This window comes from Macaca nemestrina, chromosome 5 (assembly GCF_043159975.1).
Source record: "Macaca nemestrina isolate mMacNem1 chromosome 5, mMacNem.hap1, whole genome shotgun sequence".
Taxonomy (NCBI): domain Eukaryota; kingdom Metazoa; phylum Chordata; class Mammalia; order Primates; family Cercopithecidae; genus Macaca; species Macaca nemestrina.
This window is the reverse complement of record NC_092129.1, coordinates 178,038,110-178,060,871: the sequence shown is the minus strand read 5'-3', so window position 1 is coordinate 178,060,871 and position 22,762 is coordinate 178,038,110. Positions and strand designations below refer to the sequence as shown.

The following is a 22,762-nucleotide window of genomic DNA, read 5'->3' as shown; positions in this document are numbered from 1 at the left end:
TATCCACTGATTCACCACAATGGTTCATGAGATTGTTTATGAGAAAACACCTACAGAGGTTTTATAGTTTCTGGAAGCTGGTTTTTGAACTAAATATGCAACTTGATTCTTCAGTGAATATAGTTAATAAAATGTAGAAAGAGAGAGGTGAAGAAAACGGTGACATTAACACCTGTTAGAGTCATTTTCTTTAGAGGATAAATGCTTGTTTTCCTATCCGGGGTGGGCTGTCTACTGCGGAGGAAGGATGGTTTCTCAAGAAGTTGTGATTAGTAGTGTGTTATATTGAAAATTAAAAGCATTCACCTCTGCTCAGATGCAAATATAATCAGTTTAACTTTATTTTAAGCTTCTATTACATTGTAATTAATAATAATATACTAAGTTAAGCCAGTTTAACTGTCTAGCAAAATGCATTTCATTTTAAAATTGGGTATTGAGAGACTTGGCAAATGCTGTGAGATTACTAGTAAAGTTAAGTATGATGTATATATAGAGGGAACCAGCTCACCCTCATAGGTTAGTGCTGAAGGCTCAGGAACAGTCTCAAAGGCTTAAAAATGTAGTTATATAGATCAGAGCATTCCATTCTGATTTTGCCTGCAGTATCCTTATCACGGTTCATTTTTTGCTAAGAATCACAGTCTACTGGCCTAAATCACACCCTATACATGTCAGTGGGAAATTCTGGCCATAAATCAGCCTTGCAAATACATAGTAGGTAGCCTTGTCTGTAGTGGCCTTGGAACATAATACAAATGATGTCAGCATCCTCTGTGGTTGGGTCAGAACTAGCACTGGCTGTTTGCAAGGCTGAGTCCATATGACCCTTCAGGACCTGAGTGCCAAGCTGCGGTCTCAACATGGGTGATGTGAAGGACAAGAGAGAATCAGTGGTTGCAGTCCTTCTATATATCTGGTCACTAGATCCACCAGCTTCTCCATCTTATTGGGCTTATTACATCTCTGAAAAGGGACCTGAACCTGCATCATTCTGCAAAGGAGATGATTCCTGAGAGATAGGTGAAATATAGCCACTAACTAAAGAGATAAATCCCTCACTTTACTTCCTGGTATTGCATCCCAAAAAGGGTTAAAGTAAGGGATATTGGCTCCTGCTGATCAGGCCACAGTGCGACACCTTCTGTAAAATGCACCACAGAACTACATTATTCAGTAGACTTGAGTGCTGCACCTGCTTTCTTATCTCCTTGTAGGTGATTAAGTTTCCCACAAATGCAATTTGTTAATATGGGGCCACCTCTTCTCACAAGGTAAATCTGTAAAATTTGGCAGGCATTTGCTTGGCTGCAGGTGCAAAATGAAAGACCTTTTCCTGGCTTTGCCAAAAATAAAAATCACATTGTGCTCCAGTCCTAGGAAAAATATTCTGACCTGGAGGGTAGAACCTGACCCCAAGAAAGGGGATTGGAATTCTAGAGGCCAAATAATGTGCTATTATTCCCAAAAGGCTGAGTGGGGAATCTGAAGTCTTGTTTTAAATGAGGCCAGGTATTGAGCAAATCTCCCTGGTAAGAGAGCCCACTGATATTTGGAGCTGTAGCCATTTGTGATGATAAATGACGACTGTTACTCTTATGAGCTATGAGAGCTTAATTAGAGCTTAATTAAAACTAATGCTCAGCATTCTTTGGAAGGTAGAGAGATTAACAACTAACTTCCATGCTGAATAGCCTGGGTTTTGAAAAGTATGTTTTTGAAATACGTGGGATCTCCACTCTGGGGCCCTCTCTGGGTCTTCACACCTAAGCCAAAGCAAGAGCTATTTTTGTGTTAGAATTTCCTTAGCCAAGACTACAAAACGCCAAATGCCACGGTTCATCTCAGCCTCCTGTGCATTCACATGGAAGGTCGTCTTTGAATCTGCACGTCCAGCTCGCCATACACATGTCTCAGGGAGTCACTGCTCATGCTGGCTATCAGCTTGCGAGGCCCAGAGACCCAGGGCCGGCACACTTCTTCCCACTGCACGGTGGAGTTGGGCCGGATTTCACTGAAAGGATGAAAAAGAGAGGAGAGGTTGGAAGATCCAGCTTTCCACCTTGATCAGGAAGCAGTGAAAACTCTTGCCTAAGTCACTTGCTTTCTTTCTCTCAGTTGGTGCTTAGGGCAGTGAAGACTCTCACTGGCTGATTCAGCAAGTGACACCCCAAATGAGGCCCTCACATAAGGCTCTGCAGAACCTGTCACTGACAGACTTACTGGGTCATGGTTCCTTCCACTAGGATGCATCTGCCGGCCTCCCAGTGGCCATCAGGAGCTGGGCTGAGCCCCATCCAACCATTAACTCTAGCTTGTCCCCAAGCCCTCCATAGTAGCCTTATGGAGGGTGACTGATCTTCTGAGCCTCGGCTCAGTTTTTGCTGCTAGTTTCCTCCTGGGATTAGAGTCCTATCTGAATCCCCCAGCTGCCTTTGCTGAGGCCCTGACACTCAAATTAGCTTCTGCCAACTCCCTTGGGATAGACCTTGTTTCCAGGCTCAGCATCTGGAACATAGCCCTGCCTGCTGCCATTTGACTTTGAGAATCTTCATGTTCTGTCATTCAAATTCCTATTTCAACCACCAAATTGGGCCCCTCCACCTATGCAACTTTCTGCTACCATTTGTTGTCAATGCCCTAATGTATCCGGTTAATGACATAGCCTTGAATGGTTGTGGTGTTCTCCTCTTCCTCCCAGCCTTTGCCCTGAAGTCTTCCTGAGTGTCATGAACAAGCCCACATCAGTGCAGACTGAGGCTAATCAGGGCTGGGGAGATTTAGTGTTCTCTGGGGTGCTTCACATATAGCCTCCCCTATAAACCTTGGGAGATTATATTCAGATTTTATATGTATGACAGTTCTTTGAGGCAGATACTATGCAGCAGATTTTATGATCAAGAAAAATGGAAGGTTAACCAGTGAAGTCCCTTTTTCAAGATCACATAATAGGTAAATAGGCAGAGATGAAATTTGAACCCAGGTTTTTCTGAGTCCCATATTCATACTCTTTCTGCTACTTTTCACTACATTTCATAAAAATGTACACCATATGTTCTATAAGAAAAGGCTTTTTCTAAGATATTTGCACACACATATTTACAGCAGCACAATTTGCGATTGCAAAACCATGGAACCAGCCCAAATGCCCATCAACGAGTGGATAAAGAAATTGTGGTATGTGTATACCATGGAATACTACTCGGCTATAAAAAGAAATGAAATAATGGAATTCACAGTGACCTGGATGAAACTGGAGATCATGATTCTAAGTGAAGTAACTCAGGAATGGAAAACCAAACATCCTATGTTCTCACTCATAAGCTGGAGCTAAGCTATGAGGGTGCAAAGGCATAAGAATGATGCTGAGGTCTTTGGGGACTCAGGGGAAGGGTGAGAGGGATAAAAGACTACAAATTGGGTACAGTATGTACTTCTCAGGTGATGGGTGACCAAATATCTCAGAAGTCACCACTAAAGAACTTATTCATGTAACCAAACACCATCTGTTCCCCCAAAAACCTATGGAAATAAAAAAAAAGAAAAAAAAGACTTTTTCTGACCACTGTGCTTACTTTTTCATAGGTTTTATTTCTCAAGCAGGAAAGATGCTTTTTGACTTAGTAATAAGACTGTCCTGCAAGTATTCATGGAGGATTCATTGAACTCTTTGCAAAATAATTTAGGAAAGTTTCTCCTGCCTGTATGCAGAGAGAAAATTCTCAGTCCTCAATTCACAGTGCTCAATTCAATACCAATGTAGGTTTGGGATATTTATTTCTCAACAGCTGTGCTATTGTTACCTGTATCCATTCATTGTCTTTCCTCTGGTTCCCCCAAGTGATCAATCAGAAGCACTTTGTGAAACAGTGGCCCTGGTTAAGGACCTGACCTGAGACCATGTACTGTAGATAACCACCTCAAATAGAAGCTAAATCTTTAGCTCCCCCTTGTCATTTTCTCGTACTCATAAAACCATCTGGCATAATGATGTGTACATACGAAAAAACTCATACATGAAGATACTCATACATGAAGATACATATGCATGCTACTTTACATACAGATAAATTCATAACAGAGAGAAAAAATCATTTTGGTAAGTGGAGCAATGTTGGAGTAATCCTATTTTCTGGGGATGGATGTTGTGATAAATGATTCTCAGTAATGTGCTGAGCCATCAGGAGATACTGGCCATTTATCATCTTGAATGCACGCAGGCAAATGAGATTATTATTACAATAAACTGCAACTACCCATGGTTTGTCCTCTGTGCATCTAGCCCTTAGCTTCTGTCCTATTTGAGAAACTTAAAGTTTAAGCCCAAATCACAAAGTGGGGGAATTTTTCTCTTGAAATAACTTATTGAACTGGATCATTTTCTGAAGAGCAAAATAAATCTGGAAGATAAATTATTTGATGCTCTGGAAGCTTCAACTGCAGAAAGCTAAGAGTCTATGGAAGTGGGACCTCTGTGCATCTGAGATAGGCAGGAGGCAGTGGGGGAAGAGCAGGAAGGTAAACCATTTCAGAGTAGAGTTGGCTTACGGCGAGTGAGGGATGGGACACAGCACTGCCTTCTTTGTTCCTGGCTCCGATTCCCTGTTTACCAGCTCCCCACCTTCCAGGTCCTCTACTTTGGGTTCAAGACCCCCTGCCTTCTAGACACCACATCTGGCAGGGTGTGGGTGAATGAGTGGGGGTGGTGATTCCCCAACTATTTAAGAGCTGTATTCTAGAGAGAAATACAGTCTTGTAAATGATTTTGGTTCTGTGGAATTGCACTTTCTAGGCGTCCAAGTTGTTACATGGATCTGGCACTCCTAGATCAGATCTTGGCAACATAGGGCACAGTGGAGTGTTTCTAATTATCTGACCATATGGAAGTGGGCATGGACTGGCTCAGGTCTTGGTTGTGAAGGTGTGTGCTGGAGTGAGGAGTAAACAGAGAAAGTAGCGCTTGGTCCAAGTTGTAAGCCCATCCAGATAACAAATGTTTTCTATGTCATGATTTTTCGCCCAATTTTTGACTGTCTCTGAGAAATAAAGCTTCTTTTGCCTGGGAGACATTCCACCCTGAATCTAGGTTTCTATAACTATTCAGCCATAAAAAAGAATAAAATGCTGCCATTTGTAACAACATGAATTAGACCTGGAGGAAGGGCATCATGGTAAGTGAAATAAACCAGACATGGAAAGACAAATACTACGTGATTTCACTCACATGTAAACACTAAAAAAAATTTTTTTTAAAGTTGATAATGTAGAAACAAAGAGTAGAACAGTGGTTACCAGAGACTGAGGAGGAGAACATGAAGGGGAAGATGGGAAGAGGTTGGCCAATGAGAACAAAGTGGCAATTAAATAGGAGGAATAAGTTCTAGTGTTCTATAAGGTAACCATGATTAACAGTAGGTATTGTATATTACAAAAGAGCTAGAAGATGGGCTTTTGAATGTTGTCACCACAAAGAAATGATAAATGCATGGGGTGATGGATACACTAAATACTCCGAGTTGATCATTATACAACATACATTATATGTATCGAAACATCAAATTACCCCACATAAACATGTGCAATTACAATGTGTCAGTAAAAAAAACTTAAAAAGAGAGATTGAGGACTGTTATGGACTAAATGTTTGTGCTTCTCACAAATTCATTTGTTGAAACCCAAACTCCCGTGTGATACTATTTAGTGATGGAGCTTTGGGGAGGTAATTAAATTAGAATAGGTCATGTGGGCGGGGCTCATGATGGGATGAGTGCCCTTCGAAGAAGAGATGCCAGAGAACTTGCCTTCCCTCTCTCTGCCCCATGTGAGGGCACAGTGAAAAGACAACCATCTGCAAGCTGGGAAGAGAGCCCTCATCAGGAAGCGAATTGGTCGGCCCCTTGTTCTCGGACTTCCCAGGCTCCAGAAGTGTGAGGTGTAAATGTTTGTTGTGTAAGCCACCCAATCTATGGCATTTCTGTTACAGCAGCGCAAACCGACTAAGAGCAGCTAGCTGTCTGTCTATCTACTTGTCTGCCTAGACTTACGTGTTGCAGTAACTACTAATAGTACCTTAAGCCAGTGTGTGGGCAGGACATCTGTGTCCATGTGGGGACTAGCCTTATCCATCCTTTCTCCAGATTCACTCCACTTTGCTCCATCCCAATGTCAGACATTAACAATAAACAAACCGTCTGGAGATTTAACCTATTTCGAGCCTGAGGCCTCCCAAATAGTGGGTCATTGCACTGTGTGATAATTCACCTTTTGTCTAAGACACACAGTGTCCTTTTTCATGTGTTGACCTTGACCAAGGTGGAATTCTGGGGGGATAGCCAAGGTGTAAAGATAGAAGAGGTTCCAGTACACTCAGATAAAGCTTGTGGGGTTACTGTCTGGGAAGGAAAAAATTGGATACAGCAGGGGGCTGTATGGAAGAGGAAACGTGTTTCACTTTGCCTGAACGATTCTTGCATCTGATTCGAGTGGGAAGGTGTGAGAATGGGTGAGTGAGACTGTTGTTTCTGACGAAAGCAGGGGTATGGCTGCTGACCTCTCCATCTAGCTGGGGTTGATTACTAATTTACTTCTTTTTTCTTTCCTGCAACTTTCCTATTAGCACAGGAAGGTTGCTATGTTTTGTGCTTGCATTGTTTCAAAAGCACTCAGATTATTTTCTCTGTTGTTTATTGCATCTGCAATAAGGCATCTCTTAAATGATGAGATGCAGAAGCTATAAGCCTTTTAATTTGAAAGAAATGCGGAGAGCCCTTTATGGGCAATAAAGTGCCCTAGAGGGTTTAAGTGAGGCCTTGCATTTATCCCAGATTCCAGAGCGGGGTCGCTTCCATAAAGGGTGTCAGGAAAATTCTTAACATATCTGGTCATGAGGCGGTTTCCAAAGTCCTCTACCTCCCTTTCTATGCCTTAGAAGGTCACCCCACAGGAAATGTGCTAGATTGATTGATGCTGACAAGGACTTATTTGTGGTAGAAATGAAAGTAATAAACCTCAAAGATTGGGATCCATTCTGGGTGTCACACTTTAAGAGGAGTAGTGACAAATTGGGATGTGTGGGAAAGAGAGACAGAGAGCTGAAACCACGTTAGAGGAGAGAGAAATAAAGTCAGGACAGATTTTTGTCCCCAGGTAGAAAAGATTCGAAGAAGATGAGACAGCTGTTTGCAAACATTTGCAAACCATCAGATGGAAGAGAGATGGGCCTTACTTTCTGTCAGTCCAGATGGCAGAGTTAGGATCATTGGTAGGATCAAATGGTAGAAAAACATGTTTCCTTACCATTAGAGCTACCTGACCATGGAATAGGTTATCTTGTTGGGTTACACTCTTTGTTAGTAGAAGTCACAGAAACTGAGACCCATCAAGCACAATTTGAAGGGGGCTGTGTGTGGAAGAGGCTGAGTTTCATTCAGATCATTACATAACTTGGGGTTGTCTTTGGTCCCCTGAATGGGGAACCATCTAGAACTCTTTAGGCTCAACTAAAAAAAAAAACCTGAATCCAACAGTTGTACACAGTGATTGGGATGGTAAAATCTGTGAGGTGAGGCTGGAGACAAGGGAACCATGAAAAGGGAGCATCTCTCAGCCTAATATTTGACACATGGTAGGAGCTCAATAAAGATGAGAATTGTCCATACATGAGTAGGTAGTACAGCAAAGTGGTTCAAACTTGGGTTCTGGAATTCACCAGCCTGAGTCTGAATCTTGGCTCTGTTTTCATAAACTGTGTAAGTGAAGATTCAACCAGTCAACCTCTCAAAGCCTCAAATTCCTCAGCTACAGAAGAGAGATAATAGCAGTATCCACATCATTAGGGTGTCTTTAAGGATTAAATGATAAAAGTGCTCGTCAAATCAAACCTAGTTTTACTCCATTGTCAGCAAGGAGGAGGCAGCTTCCCAGACGTTTTCACGAGGGAGCAGATCTATGTTTGGAAAAGACACACGCATAGAAAATTTCCCACAGCCCTGCACTGCCTGCCTGGTCTCCCCAACCCAAGGCTTACCGGAACATCTTCCTCATTGGTCTTGTTATTCCAGGACCATCCAGGTGTATCCAGACATTTCGCAGGGTTTCTTTTAAAGGATTGGTAAATTCAACTGTCACAATCATGTCAGAACCAACTACCTGAGTGCCACGGACCTAAGAGAGAGAATGCAGCTCATTAGCAGCAAATAAAACCTCATTCTGCTCTCTTGTTGCCTTAACCATCTTCACTTTTACTAGAGTTTTATGGTACAGTTATTTTTCTGGCAATGGAATCAGTGTGATGAGGATAGCTGATTGCTTTGACTGGGGGATACCTATTGAGAAAGAGATGGAAATTTACTAATTAGAATCGTACTCTTTTCCTCATTATAAAACCAGACTAATTAGAGCTCAGGTCAATAACGGTGGCCACTGACTGCTCTTTGTCAGCAGGAGGGGGAAGTGCATTTGGTGTGGTAACAGGTCTCCACGGTGAGGGCGGACGAGTAACTTTGCTTCTGGATAGGCATCAAGTTTCCTGTTGGGACATAGGGGATTCCTGAGTTCAAGGGGTAGAAAATGCTTCAGGGCACGTGTGCCTTCTTACTTTTAGACACATTTGGAAGAAATATGCCAGGATGGAGTCCTTACTGTTGAACATGAAGAAGAGGAACCTGGATATTAAAATAAGGAAAGGAGATTTTTCTTCTGCAGCCACACTACCTCAGTCCAGGAGAATAAAAGGTTATTTGTTGGTGAGTTGATCTATAATGACTCTCAGCAGTATCAGGTATTTGGAAGAACAACACAGGAGACAGCTAGAGCTCAGTGCCAGCTTCAACACTTATTAACAGTGGGGACTCAGGTGGTTTAGGCTTTCTGAGACTCAGTTTTCTTGTCTTTAAAATGGACTGACATTTTTATGGGGTGATCTATGTAGAATGCTCTTATTATTACTATACCTTAAGTTGTGTTTACTGTATGCCACATACTTCAGATCCATATGCTTTTCCAACATAAACTCAATGTGCTGCAAAATGCCAGGTGGCTGTAAGACTTGTTTGTTTGTTTAGGAGCTATGTATACCAAATGAATGGATCTGTATAAGCTCTAAGTAACTTGGAAATAAGATAAGAATAATAGTTCTTCCCTTGCAAGAAAGGTTTCTAATGAAAAATGCTCATCAAACAACAAACATATTGCAAGGCACATGGCAAAGGCTCAATGCATTACAGCTGATGCTTTTTAGGGTAGCAATGCTCTGGGTAGTTTGTCTGATTCACCTTATATTTCAGCCCACTTTTAACTCCAATACTTAGTACTTCAATACCAATGTCCAATAAATATTTATTAAATTAAGTCAATGGCTCAAAAATGGAATTTATTGGATGTCTGGATCTTCCATATGACAACCCAGCCATTACTATGCCATGTTTCTTTAGCCACTATATAATATGGGAGAAAATATATGGAAATGAGCCTTTTTTAAGAATGGAGGTAAAGAGGAAGGACATTGCCCAGGAAGAGGACCCTCACTTACTGATGCTACAGTCAAGGATAAAATCTTCCTGATCTGATGATTACACACTGTATGTATGAACTGAAAAATCACATGTACCCCATAAATATTTACAATTATTATATAGCAATTAAAAGAAGAATACAGTCTTATGGCTTTACTCATCAAGCCATGCTTTGTGACTAAATTTATGGCTATGGGATTACTTAAGTCTATAAGAAAAATGAAACTTCAAGCCAACTCCCCAGCTTTGTCACATTTAAATCCTCATCTCCCGGAGGGCAGTGGTGGAGAGATGGGTTCAGGGGAACTAGGAAAGGGGCAGACAATGGTCATGGCAGCAACAACAGCAGGTGCACCTAGACAGCATGGATCATGTGCCAGGCAGGGAGTCCAGCACTCTAACCAGCGATCCTCAGTCTGGTAATGGGTGGACCCTGTAATTCATTTATTTGAGGCACCCCTGTTGATTACAAAGAACCAGCCCCAGCTGACAACCATAATTCACATACATTCTCACATAAGCCTCACAACACAAGGGCTATATTTGTATCAGCTTGATCATATGATAATAATAGTTATTCCCTTAAGAAGAAGGAGGTTTTCTGGGGCAGGATCATTGGTGCCAGGCATTTCATTTTATAAAAGAGAAAACTGTGGTTCAGGAAAATAGGTAACTTGAATGAGGATTCGAAGCTGCTAAATGACCAAGCTGGGATTGAAGTTAAAGTCTGCGTAACTGGAGATCTTGAACTCTAAGATAGAGTCCTGCTCTGAGGTCAGAGGAGCTGGAAAAGCCAACAACTCAGCCATAACAAGACAACCAAAACTGTTTCATACTGAAGTCCCCCCATAAAAAAAAATATATATATATATACACACACACACACACACACACACACACACATATATATATATATACACACACATACATATGCCAGTCGGAAAGTAAGGGAGATTTTTCAAATCAGTGGGAGCAGCATTGGATTTGAAGTCACACTGACAAGACTGAGAATGAATAAGGCATAACGGGGAGGACACTGGTTAAATAATAGGCAAACTGGAACATGAACCAGAAGTTACTTTTATGGCTGGCTGGCACATGGGGTGTGGAGGGATAAGCCTGGTTTGAAGGCTGTGGCAAAAACAGTAGTCATGATCTAGATCAGGGTTTCTCAGCATCAGCACTACTGACATTTTGGGCTGGATGTATCTTTGCTGCAGAGCTGTTCTGTACAATGTAGGATGTTAAGCAACATCCCTGGTCTCTACCCACTGCATGCCAGGAGCAGCCCCGCACCCCAACCATCACAACCAAAACTGTCTCCAGCAATTGTCAAATATTCCTTAGGAAGCAAAATTGCCCTCCAGTTGGAAACCACTGGTACAGACAAAACATGTGGAAGACAGACTGAATTTTTCACTTTCTTCTCAGAGGCCCTGCCTCAATCAGCTTAGATATTGAAGGTGTAGCAATACATCAGAATATTTTACATGGTGTCCTTGATTTAATTTTCAAGTATGTCCAATATATTTTTTCCTGCATTAAGAAAAATTTCCAAAACATCTTTGGATTAAAAAAATGCAAAATAAAGATAGCATTTACAAAAGCTCTCTAAACTGAAGAAGATGGAGTGGCTACAGAGACATTATTGGCAAAAGTGTTTGCTATGATCACTTTATTCTTTCTGGAAATAATATTTTGGAGCCATCTGTCTTCTCCATGGTGTGCTATATAAGGATGGGCATAAGCTCCTTCAAAAGCAAATCTGATAGTAGCTACTGACCTTTCCTCCATGCAGACATACACAGTGACAAATGTAAGACATATACAATATAGGCATGCATTTTAAGGGGACTCACTATAGGCCTATGAAGTCTATACATGGTTCATAGACTATTCATAGGGGCCCATGATCCCTAGACTAAGAACCCTTTCCATACCAGTAGACTGGCTCTACATGAAGCCTCCTACGCTGTGGAAAGTGAAGTACACCCTTCCAGGTCACTGATGACAGTGATAGGGAATGTTTAGTGTTTGAGAAACTGGCCCATGCAATTGAGCCTTCATAGATAGGCTTCAGATCTGAATATGATCAGGAGATTAAACCTTCTCAGGTAATTTCATATGTCATGCCTAATCAGTTTGCTTCCAGTATTATCTCTGTAATTAGATGCTGGCATGGGTGTATCAATTCTGCCCAGATCTCCCTGATGCTGGAGTGGGGAGCGGGGAGAAGGTTGGGGAGGGGTGAGAGGAGAAGCCCTTCTCTGGTTGTAGAGTGTTTCTTTTGCATTTAACAAAGACCGGTGTCCCTTTTCTGACATTTGTCTCCTGCACTGAGAATGTAAATTTCCTGTCCCTGACTACTGATGATAATGAACCTTAGACACTCAAACCTAACTAAATATAAAAACCTGCCCAATGCTCGACATCACTGTGTTCTGCTTGGGAAACGTAACTGGAGGTGTCTCCCTCTCCTTGCTTTTTTTGAGGAAAATGCTGCCAACACAGAGTGTTCTCATGTTATGTGTTGATTTCAGTGATGCACCATGCTATGGTACCTACAAAATGCTGAGAACAATGACTATTTGGGGAGAAAATGTCTGTTTGCATCACATTATTTTAGGAATCTGCAAAGCTCCCTTTTCCTTATTGCTGAAAGCCTAATTCCATATCTGCATAGTCATATTTTCATTTCATTTTCATAGTCATATTTTTCATTTTCTTGCTCTCATAAAACCTTAAATAAAGGGAGCCTTCAGGCAATTTAGAGAAGGTTACTTCAAAAAGAAACTTATGTGTATTCACTTTAGAGAAGAGTATTCATTACTTGGGCCAGAGAAAAGAATAAAGCATATGTCTTACTTGGTGACATTGAATCCTTTTGCATATAATTCATGGTCTTAAGTTTTTCTCAAGATTCCATTTAAAATATCTCTGTTTTAAAAAATCAGCCTGTAATATGATACTTTTCCAAGTAACATATCACTTACTGATATCGACACACTGAATTCCTGTCCTTTATACTAATTCATGATAATGAGCTGCTACTCTGATTCTTTGGTAAACAGGAAAGTTACTAACACACACATATACTCTCTCTTATATAAACTTTTTGGGAAGAAATAACTTTTTTAGAAATCACAAGATACCTTCCACTAAGCATATGCTTTAAAAATACATAACTGTATTCAAAATCGAAACTGAAATGAAGGAAAAAGTTTGAGAAAGAGTAACATAAATGAAGTTGGCGATTTGATATACATGATTTATTAGTGCATCTAACTGCTCTTATTTCAAATACTTTCAATCATGTATCGCACGTATTTCTGGAAACTGTATTTTTTCCCTTCCCCTTGGCCTGTGATCACTGTTGATAACAAGCAATTTCTTGTTTGTAAACCCTGCTCATCACCACAGGCACTACCCTTGCTTTTAGCTGACACTTAGATGAACACTTACTAACCAATGCTAATGGTTCTAGGATGGTTAGGAAATGTCCTCAGTCTATATTTTTTTCAATATAGTAGCCACTAGCCACCTGTGGCTGTTTATATTTACATTAATTAAAATTAAGTGAAATGTAAAAAATTCAGCTCCTCAGTTGCACTAGCCACATTTCAAGGACTCAGTAGCCTCACGCGGCTGGTGGCTACTGTATTGGACGGAGCAGATTTAGAATGTTCCCATTACCCAAGAAAGTTCTATCAACTCACTTAATCCTCCCAACACTATGAGGTAAATATTAGGAGTCTTCATTTTATAGATGAGGAAACTGAGACACAGAGGAGTTAAGTAACTTGCTCAAGTTCACACCATTGGTAAGTAGGGCAGAAGAGACTCAAATGTAGAGTAGACAGTCTGGGGCCATAGCCTTTGCTCAGCAACACATGATCCTGACTCTGATTAATGACAATAATAATAACAAGCGACTTACATTTATTTAGTTAGTGTTTACTTAGTAATGCAGGCATTCTGTTCATCATTTTACTTACACTACCTTATTTAATATTCTCTACAGCCCTATGGTCTTGGGGGTAGATGTGATTATTAATCCCATTCTGTTTATGTGAAATTGAAATTTAGAAGATAAATAAAAAGCTTACAGAGTTAGGAATCTGGCAGAACTTGGATATAAATCCAGGTCTTTCTGACTCTAAAACATTCATCTTTAAAACTACGTATACTGTGATCCCTGACAGAAGAGAGGTAAAAATAGAAACTTTTTTTTTTTTTTGGCTGGAATAGCTTCTTTATTTTCTGAAATCCACCAAAGAATCATTTGCAGCATCACCTTTTAAGTTATCACTAAACCATCAGTTGAGGACGAGGATTATAAGTGGACCCTGAACTAAATTAGAAAAACATCTATAACTCACCTCTCTCTTTTTGACTTTATAGAGAAGGAATTAGATTTCTATGCCAGAGTAAAATGTGACAAGGTAGCCTTCGGGCCTGATATATATTACTTGATGATAATAGGAATCGCTATCTAGGATTTTCTATTTTAAAAATGACAGAGATGTCACTTTTAAAGAGAATCAGTAGTCCAGACATACTGGGATTACATGACTGGAATGTGAGATTGGTTACTCTCATGTGTGTCTCTTTTTAAGATTTAAAAAAATAGCAAACATGAAATGCACAGAGCAAATTATGTTTTAGGTACCGCAGTTACCAGTGTCTCCTCATTTTCATCCTAAAATGTGCACTGTTCTGTAGCTGTCCTGAAGAGAGAGATGGAAAAGAACACCTTCAATGAGCAGGGCTCACTCGTAGATGTGGTCTAGGCTCGTCTATCCTGGCTAAGGACACCCACAGTTTGGTTCCATGGCCACAATCCTCTGTGAAAGCAGCCACGAGGGGATGGAGAGTCAGCTATGGGAGCAGGGCTAAAGGTGTCCCTCCTGGGATACCCTATGGTAAGCAGACTTTCCTTGCTCAGAGTCCCTCACAGCTCACAGGTAGACACCTCCGATTTTTCTCCACAAATAACCTGAAACAGTGTCACAGACATAACTGAGGTGACTGGGATGCACACAGTGGTGCTATTCCAGGCCAAGCTGAAGGGAGAGCAAGCTGGATGCAGGGACTGAAGACCAGGGGCTGCCACTCTGAGTGCTTGGACAAGTCGCTTGACCTCTCTGGGCCTCAGCTTCTTATGCAGTTAGTGGGATGACTCAATGTAATATCATACAACAGAGCACCTGACATATACTAGCATGAATGAAATATGAGGTTTAAAGGGAGAACATGTTGCCAGGGTGACCATGAGAACTTCCTCACCTATAGGGTTTTCTTTTTTTTTTTTTTTTTTTTGAGACAGAGTCTCGCTCTGTCGCCCAGGCTGGAGTGCAGTGGCCGGATCTCAGCTCACTGCAAGCTCCGCCTCCCGGGTTTACGCCATTCTCCTGCCTCAGCCTCCCGAGTAGCTGGGACTACAGGCGCCCGCCACCTCGCCCGGCTAGTTTTTTTTGTATTTTTTAGTAGAGACGGGGTTTCACCGTGTTAACCAGGATGGTCTCGATCTGCTGACCTTGTGATCCGCCTGTCTCGGCCTCCCAAAGTGCTAGGATTACAGGCTTGAGCCACCGTGCCCGGCCACCTATAGGGTTTTCTATGGGGAATGACATGGATTCGGTTTCTCAGGGACTAGAGAAGAGAACCACAAAGGAGAAAAGTGAAGAAGCCCCCCTCCCGGTGCCCATCCCCGGCCTCCCCATGAAGGGTGTGGTGTGAGCAGGGGTGAGTCTTGGTGACGAGAGTGTGATGGAGCCACAGAGAGCACAGGAGGTTGGAGAGAGAACGTGCTCGGTTGTGGGCACGGAGGGGAAAATGGTCAGAGTTCAGGAATAATGAGAACACATAGCCTTTGTTACCATTTTCTGCCTTGATGAAAGGTTTGTGATATTTACGGAACGAAATGAAACTATAGTTAAATCTCACATTGTAGCCAGTCGCTGTCATGTACTTTGTTTGGGGCACACATTACATCTCAAGTGGTTTCTCCAATTTTAATGTGTCCTCTGGGATAAAGTTGTATGACTGGGATGTGGGAGGAGTGGGACCAGCAACTACCACAGCCACCCATCCTTCCTTGCTCCATCCCGGTGGGTTTCTGGGGTGTAAGTCGTAGGAGACTGAAGAGGATTCTACTGTTAACCTCGGTAAAAATTGTGGGCATCTCATGAAAAGCTCCGATTAGAACACGACATTAGGATGGTTGTTAAGAAAAAACAAGCTAGTGTCCAAAGTTGGAAGAGATCTGGACATGTGGCTGGAGCCAGGGTGCAACTGTGCAAAGTGGAAAGGGACCCCCCCTTTTTGGGGGGGACGTGGCTTCATGCCAGGCTGCAGGGCTTGATGATTGGTGAGTGGGCTGCACTGGGTCCCCTCACTTTCTCCTTCCCACCCCCCAGATGGGCACAGTTTGCAAAGGAGTAAGTGTTGTCCTGGGAAGCCGCCCAGAGGAAGATCCCTGCCTCCTCTCTGGGGTCAGTAGTGATACTTCCCATGGGTCTTGTGTTATCTATACAACGCCCCACCAAACAGTGTTGGTCATGTAGACATTCTGCTTGTTGAAGTCAATTTCTGTGGGTTAAGCCTCTTTCACAGGCCCCGTGTACACTGTCCTTACAAGAGGAGCACCCCAGGCTCTGTATAAGTGCTGGTTAGCTCAGGTTAAAACAGAGCAACTGCACTCCTGGAGCTGTTCCAGGTGAGCCAGTGCTGAAAGAAAGTGGTAGCAATCTTACCCCAATTTCAGAAAAACACAACAAAAATGTTCTCACTGTTGGCTGGGTGCGAAGGCTCACGCCTGTAATCTGGCACTTTGGGAGGCCGAGGCGGGTGGATCACTTGAGGTCAGGAGTTCGAGATCAGCCTGGCCAACATGGTGAAACCCCGTCTCTACTAAAAATGCAAAAATTAGTTGGGCGTGGTGGTGGGCACCTGTAATCCCAGCTATTCGGGAGGCTGAGGTAGGAGAATTGCTTGAACCCAGGAGATGAGGTTGCAGTGAGCCGAGATCACACCACTGGGCAACAGAGCCTGGGCAACAAGCAAGACTCTGTCTAAGAAAAAAAAGAAAGAAAGAAAATGTTCTCACTGTTGAATTTCTCTCTGGTAATGTTTTGTTTTTGTTTTGTTTTTGTTTTGTCTTGCTCTGTCACCCAGGCTGGAGTGCAATGGCGGGATCTTGGCTCACTGCAGCCTTTGTTTCCTGGATTCAAGTGATTCTCCTACCTCAACTTCCTGAGTAGCTGGGATTACAGGCATGCACCACCACGGCCTGGCTAATTTTTGTATTTTCAGTAGAAACGGGATTTAACCTTGTTGCTAGGTTCGTCTCAAACTCCTGACCTCAAGGGATCCACCTGCCTTGGCCTCCCGAAGTGCTGGGATTACAGGTGTGAGCCACTGTGCCCGGCCTCTCTGATAATGGTTTTGAAAGCTCTAGGCATTTGCTACAGTTTATTTACAGAGTGGGCACCAAATAACTACATGAAGAATGGATGAATGCACCAGTGACTAAATAAAGAGATAAATAAAAACTGGAAAGTCATTCAGCTGATGGACAAAATAAGTAGAGAGCAAATGCTTACTTTAAAAAACTCCTGGAAACAGTCAGTTGTCCTCATTTTAAAAGTTTTTTTTTGAAAAATTTGAAGACACCTGTTTGCTTATGCTTCCAACTTTAAAACTCACATGCATAAAAAATGGTCATGTTTTTTCCTAGCAAAATTGTTCCTAGTTCATATGAGAAAATTGGTTCTATCAGTGCTTGCTGACATCCTGCAAAGGCTGCAAGACTTTTTCCACGTGAGAATACCACGGAAGTGCTGGCTCCTGAGCTGCTTTAGAATGGCAGGTACTGAGTAGAGATCATTGAAGGAACATGTGAGCATCTCCTCTCTCCCCCAAGCCTTACATCAGGATCTCCAAGGCAGGCCTTCCTGCATGACGAAGGCCCCGTTCCACAGGGAATGCTGCATACACTCAACACCTGGTGACCAGAGATTCAAGAGATTCCATGCCACTAGGTGAGGGCCACATTCAGGCCACTGGCCCTCTTCAGTCCGGTGGCCCACACACTGCTCTAAGCAACCCCCAGGCATTGATGGGACTACGGAGGAGAAAGAGAACATTTACCAACAGCTACTAGGTTCGGACACGGGCCATGCATTCTCACAAATGTTGCTACAGATGGGAATCCCCCCAAGGCTGTGTTTTATATGTGCCTGTACTTAACAGGGGGAGCAGTATAATCATAGTGTATTCACTTTGCAAAGGGGATACTGAAGTTCAGAGAGAGAGGATGTGTGTGTGTGTGTGTGTGAGAGAGAGAGAGAGAGAGAGAGAGAGAGAGAGAGAGAGAGAGAGAGAGAACAAGCAACACATGGGAAGGCAGAGAAAAATTCTATGTCTGATTGTAATGAAATTTTCTTTTCTCGTCAAAATATTTTGATAGCATGGGGAAAGAGATGTGTGCTCATTAAAGTTTAATGACTGTCTCTCTCTGCCTGTTTCCATGTGAGGATCACACATTCTGACTCACATATGGTGGGTGCTGGGAATGGTTGACTGGGAGCTCAATTGAGCCCAGTCCCCATCTTTATCACCACAGGGACCAGTGAAATCCATGACTGGGTCCACTGGGATGCACAAACAGGAAGCCACTGGCCTGCTTTGGTTGACAGTGACTTGGATTCAGACATGTGAGCCCAATATTGTTCCAGATTGGCCTAGATTTGCTCTAAAGGGGAATCAGGTAAGAACAGCTGGAAACTAGCTTTTAGGAAACTCCAGTTCCAAGGCTGAGTTGGGTACTTTCTGGAGAAGACAATGCTTTGGGCAAAGGCTTTGAAGAGAAGGGAGTAAGAAAAAGTGGCTCCGACTTGTGGGAGAGCGGAGTTGACAATCGTGTTACATTCCTACTCTAGAAATTTCCGTGAAGCCCCTTTGTTCACAGAGTCGATGATAAAAGCTCTCATCCAAAATCGTAGACTCCCCTCAACACAGCCTTAAACTATCTTTCTCAGGTTACCCTTACTCATCCCTGCCCCCAGCCTCCACCCCAGCCAAGGCACGCTTCTCACTGCTCCACCTCCCTTCTAGCCCTTGCTAACATTTTCTTCCTAGCATCTGAAGGGATCTCTCCATCCATCTCTACTGGTTGAACGTTATCCGTTCACTGGGGACCATTCATCTTTCTACAGTCTTAATTCTTGATGTCCCACACCACTCAAGTGTGGGTGATCTCTCCTCCCTTGAATACAAAACTCTCTGCAAAGTCAATGACCGCCTCTGCTTTGTGTGATAGTTCCACTGTAGCCCAACAGCTGCCAGCACAGACTGGAAGACCAGCACAGTCAGGAAGACCTGGGCCAGAAGTGTCTCTGCTTCCCTCAGTAGGCACGTGATCACGGGCCAGTTACTAATAAACAGCAATAATGGCAATAACAGCAGCAACCAACATATATAGGTGTGCACTGTGACTCAGGCATCTATTGACTCATAACATACTCACAAAGACCCCAGGAGGAGAGTTACCATTGCTTTTGACTTACAGATGAGAACGCAGAAGCCAAGAGAGGTGAAATGATCTGTCCAGGCTTACACAGTTATGATGTTCAGAAAACAAGCTTTAAACTCAGATAGTTTGTTTCCAGAGCCCATGTTCTGACCACTGTGCTACAAAGCACTGCCTTCTCTGGTCCTCTCAGTTTTCTAATCAGTAAAACAGAGGTTATAGTAACGTCCTCCTTGTAGGATGGTAGAGAGGGTTAAATAAGATCACAGAAGAAAAGCGTTTAATAATGTAGTGCTTAATAAATCATAGCTGCTGTCATCATAATCACCAGGGGCTGGTCCCAACCCTTCTCGTGACTGAGCTGAGTAGGAAGGGCTGTGGTCTCCTCTCTGTCTCTCACAAAATTGCACCCTGTGCCTGGCACATTTGCCCGCAGCAACCTTGAGGCTCAGTCAGTTGTGTGTCCATCCAGGCTCAAAGAGGTTGAAAAAGGGTGTAAGCATTTTCTTAGAATTTAGAGAAATATGTCCTATGTAATTCTGGACCTCTGAGCCATTGTGGTTTTGTACTTTTACTGCATTTAGCTCCCTTTCCAAGTCCTCATTGTTTAAAAACCTTTTATTTTAAGTTCAAGGTACATGTGCAGGTTTGTTGTATAGGTGAATTTGTGTCATGAGGGTTGTACAGATTATTTTGTCACAAAGACATTAAACCTAGTACCCATTAGTTATTTTTCCTGATCCTCTCCCTCCTCCCACCCTCCATTCTCCAACAGGACCCTGTGTGTGTTGTTTCCCTCTATATATCCATATGTTCCCATCTTTTAGCTCCCACTTATAAGCGAGAACATGCAGTATTCAGTTTTCTCTTCCTGTGTTAGTTTGCTAAGATAATGGCCTCTGGCTCCATTTGTGTTCCTGCAAAGGACATGTCCTCATCCTTTTTTATAGCTGTGGCTGCATTGTGTCCAGTCTACCATTGATGGGCATTTAGGTTGATTCCATGTGTGTGATATTGTGAATAGTGCTGCAATAAACATATATGTGCATGTATCTTTATGAGAGAATGATTTATATTCCTTTTGGGTATATACCCAGTAATGGGATTGCTGGGTCAAATGGTATTTCTGTATTTAGTTTTTTCAGGAATCGCTACACTGTTTTCCACAAGGACTGAACTAGTTTACACTCCCACTAACCATGTATAAGTGTTCCTTTTTCTCCACAACCCCACCAGTACCTGTTATTTTTTGACTTTTTAATTATAGCCATTCTGACTGGTATGAGATAGTATCTCATGGTGGCTTTGATTTGCATTTCTCTGATGATTGGTGATGTTGCCAATATCCAGCATCTATAAGGAACTTGAACATGTTTACAGGAAAAAAAACAACCCCATTAAAAAGTGGGCAAGGGACATGAGCATACACATGGCCAATAAGCATATGAAAAAAACAAAAAGAGCTCATGGAAGCTATAATTCTTAGCAAACTAATGCAGGAACAGAAAACATAATACCACATGTTCTCACTTACAAGTGGGAGCTAAATGATGAGAACTTATGAACACACAGAAGGAAACAATAGACACTGGGGTCTACTTGAGTGAGGAGGGTGGGAGGAGGGAGAGGAACAGAAAAGGTAACTACTGGGCACTGGGCTTAATGCCTGGGTGATGTAATAATATGTACACCAAACCCCTGTGACACATGTGTATCTACATAACAAACCTTCATACGTACCCTCAAACCTAAAATAAAAATAGAAAGAAAGGAAAGAAGGAAGGAAGGAAGGAAGGAAGGAAGGAAGGAAGGAAGGAAGGAGAAAAAATAACTCAACAATCGAGTTTTGTTTTATACAATTTATCTGACTCCTCCCCCAGGCCTCCTTTGGAATATTTCAACTTTAAGTTTTCTTATTACTGTCCTCTCCCCTTTTTTTTCTCTTCTCCTCTCCATTCTCCCTCTTTTTTCCCTCCTGTCCCTTCCTCTTCTTTTCTGTTCTCTCCTCTTCCCTCCTGTGCCCTCCTCTTTTCTTTCCTCTTTTTCTCCTCTCCATCCTCTCCTCCCCTCCCTCCCTCCTTTTCTCCTCTGTTCTCTCCTCTCCCCTCTGTTCTTCTCTCCTCTCCCTCCCTTCCCCTTCCTCCTCCCCTCCCCTGCTGTGACTCTGCATTTCACATCTCCGGGAAGCTAGGCAGGTCCCCAGTCCACAGACCAGAGCTTCTGCACCCAGGCCCTCTCACAGCTCTGTGACTCCTGGGTGGTCCTTAGGGTATGGGAGCTTTACCCAGGAGCACTTCTACTCAATGTGAATTTAGGTTATCCTTAGAGTTAGTAGGGCTAATGGTTAAAGAGCAGTTTATGGGATGATGCCCCATTCCACCTTTTTGAACAAACTTGGCATGGACAGAAGCCAGAATTTCCATCTGTTTCATGCTCTCTTCCCTATCAAATGTCCCTACTTCTAAATAAGTTTCCTCCAGGAGCAGCATCTCTGATTCCTTTGTGGAAGGAAACACAAAACAAAACAGCTCTCCGTTTAAAGTACTCTCTCCATGCCCAGGTCTGCTAACTTGTGGGATAAGGTATTCTGATTGTGCTCCTTGGGAATTAAACTGCTCTTTAAGTAAGCCCAGAAGATAACTAACAAATAATCCTTCAAATTCATAGTGCCTAAAAGATGAAAGTTATCAGTTTCCTTCATACATCCGGTTTATTATCAGTGGTGCAATTAAATTCTATTTTCTGCTGTGGTTTGAGCACTTCACAGCTCGGGAAGGCTCTCTCCTGAGACCTTTGCAGGGACAGGCCGTCACTTCATAATTAGGTACACACGCAGGCCTTGCTGCTGGTGGGGAAGGTTCAGGGTTGAGCTCATAAATGAAACCTGCTCAACGGCCCACAAGGGTAGCAAAAGCTGCTTCCACCAAGTGGCTGGGACAGGCCTGCAGCAGGGGCTGCCACATGTCTGTAGGAAGAGCCAGCTGTGAAGAACAACTTCCGGGTTAGGGCATCCTGCACCTTAAGCAATTAACTTCACGTTCTCTTGGATGATGATATCTCTGCAGCAACCCTAATCCCCACTTCTCCATTTTGCATTTGTTTCTGACTTTGCCTGCCAACCCTGCACATCCTCATTTTCATTCTTTCTTTTACACCTTCCTGTGCAGATAATGCCATGGTGGGCTGTGGGCCGTGACAGAGGCGAAGGAACCAGAGACATGACAATGTAGGCCTTTGTAGAAAAGAACAGCCTGGTGTTCTGCTCCCTGAAGGGCATTACATGCCTGTGAGCTTGGATGGGCCTTGCCTTGGGGTGTCTCACTGTGTCAATCACACAGGACCAGACCATAAGAATAGTTGAAGGAGCTGGTTCCCAGCGCTGCTTTTGCAGCCAGCCTGCTGGGGTTGGAAGCCCAGCTCCACCGTTTGCTGGCTGTATGGCCTTGGAGGAGCTATAGAACCTCTCTGTGCTTCAGTTTTCTCATCTGTAAAGGGATGCCAATACTCTTTACCTTGTGGGGTTGTTGGTGGTTGAAAATGCACCCATGTAAAGTGCTTTAAAAACAGTGTCTGGAGCCCAGTAGTTACCCAAGGAACACTGCCATCCTGAAGGCTGCACAGCAGCCATTAGCTTTCCAAATGATTCACAGCAAAGGATTCATGAGAAGCAAGGACTACCCTCACCCTGCCCACCTCTAGGACCATTAAAATATGATGA

General features: G+C 42.9%; 1 protein-coding gene across 3 annotated transcripts in view; it reads right to left on the bottom strand.

The window, feature by feature from the left end:
- Positions 1-320: 320 nt before the first annotated feature.
- LOC105487365 (coagulation factor XIII A chain) overlaps positions 321-22,762 on the bottom strand; it is a 154,622-nt gene continuing 132,180 nt past the window's right edge. For all 3 annotated transcript variants that reach the window (XM_011750816.3, XM_011750819.3, XM_011750818.3), the window contains 2 exons: positions 8,027-8,163; positions 321-2,014 (listed from right to left, as the gene is read on the bottom strand). In XM_011750816.3, coding sequence (XP_011749118.1) covers positions 1,861-2,014; positions 8,027-8,163 — 291 coding nt within the window. In that variant the 3' untranslated portion in view covers positions 321-1,860. The remainder of the gene's footprint in view (positions 2,015-8,026; positions 8,164-22,762) is intronic.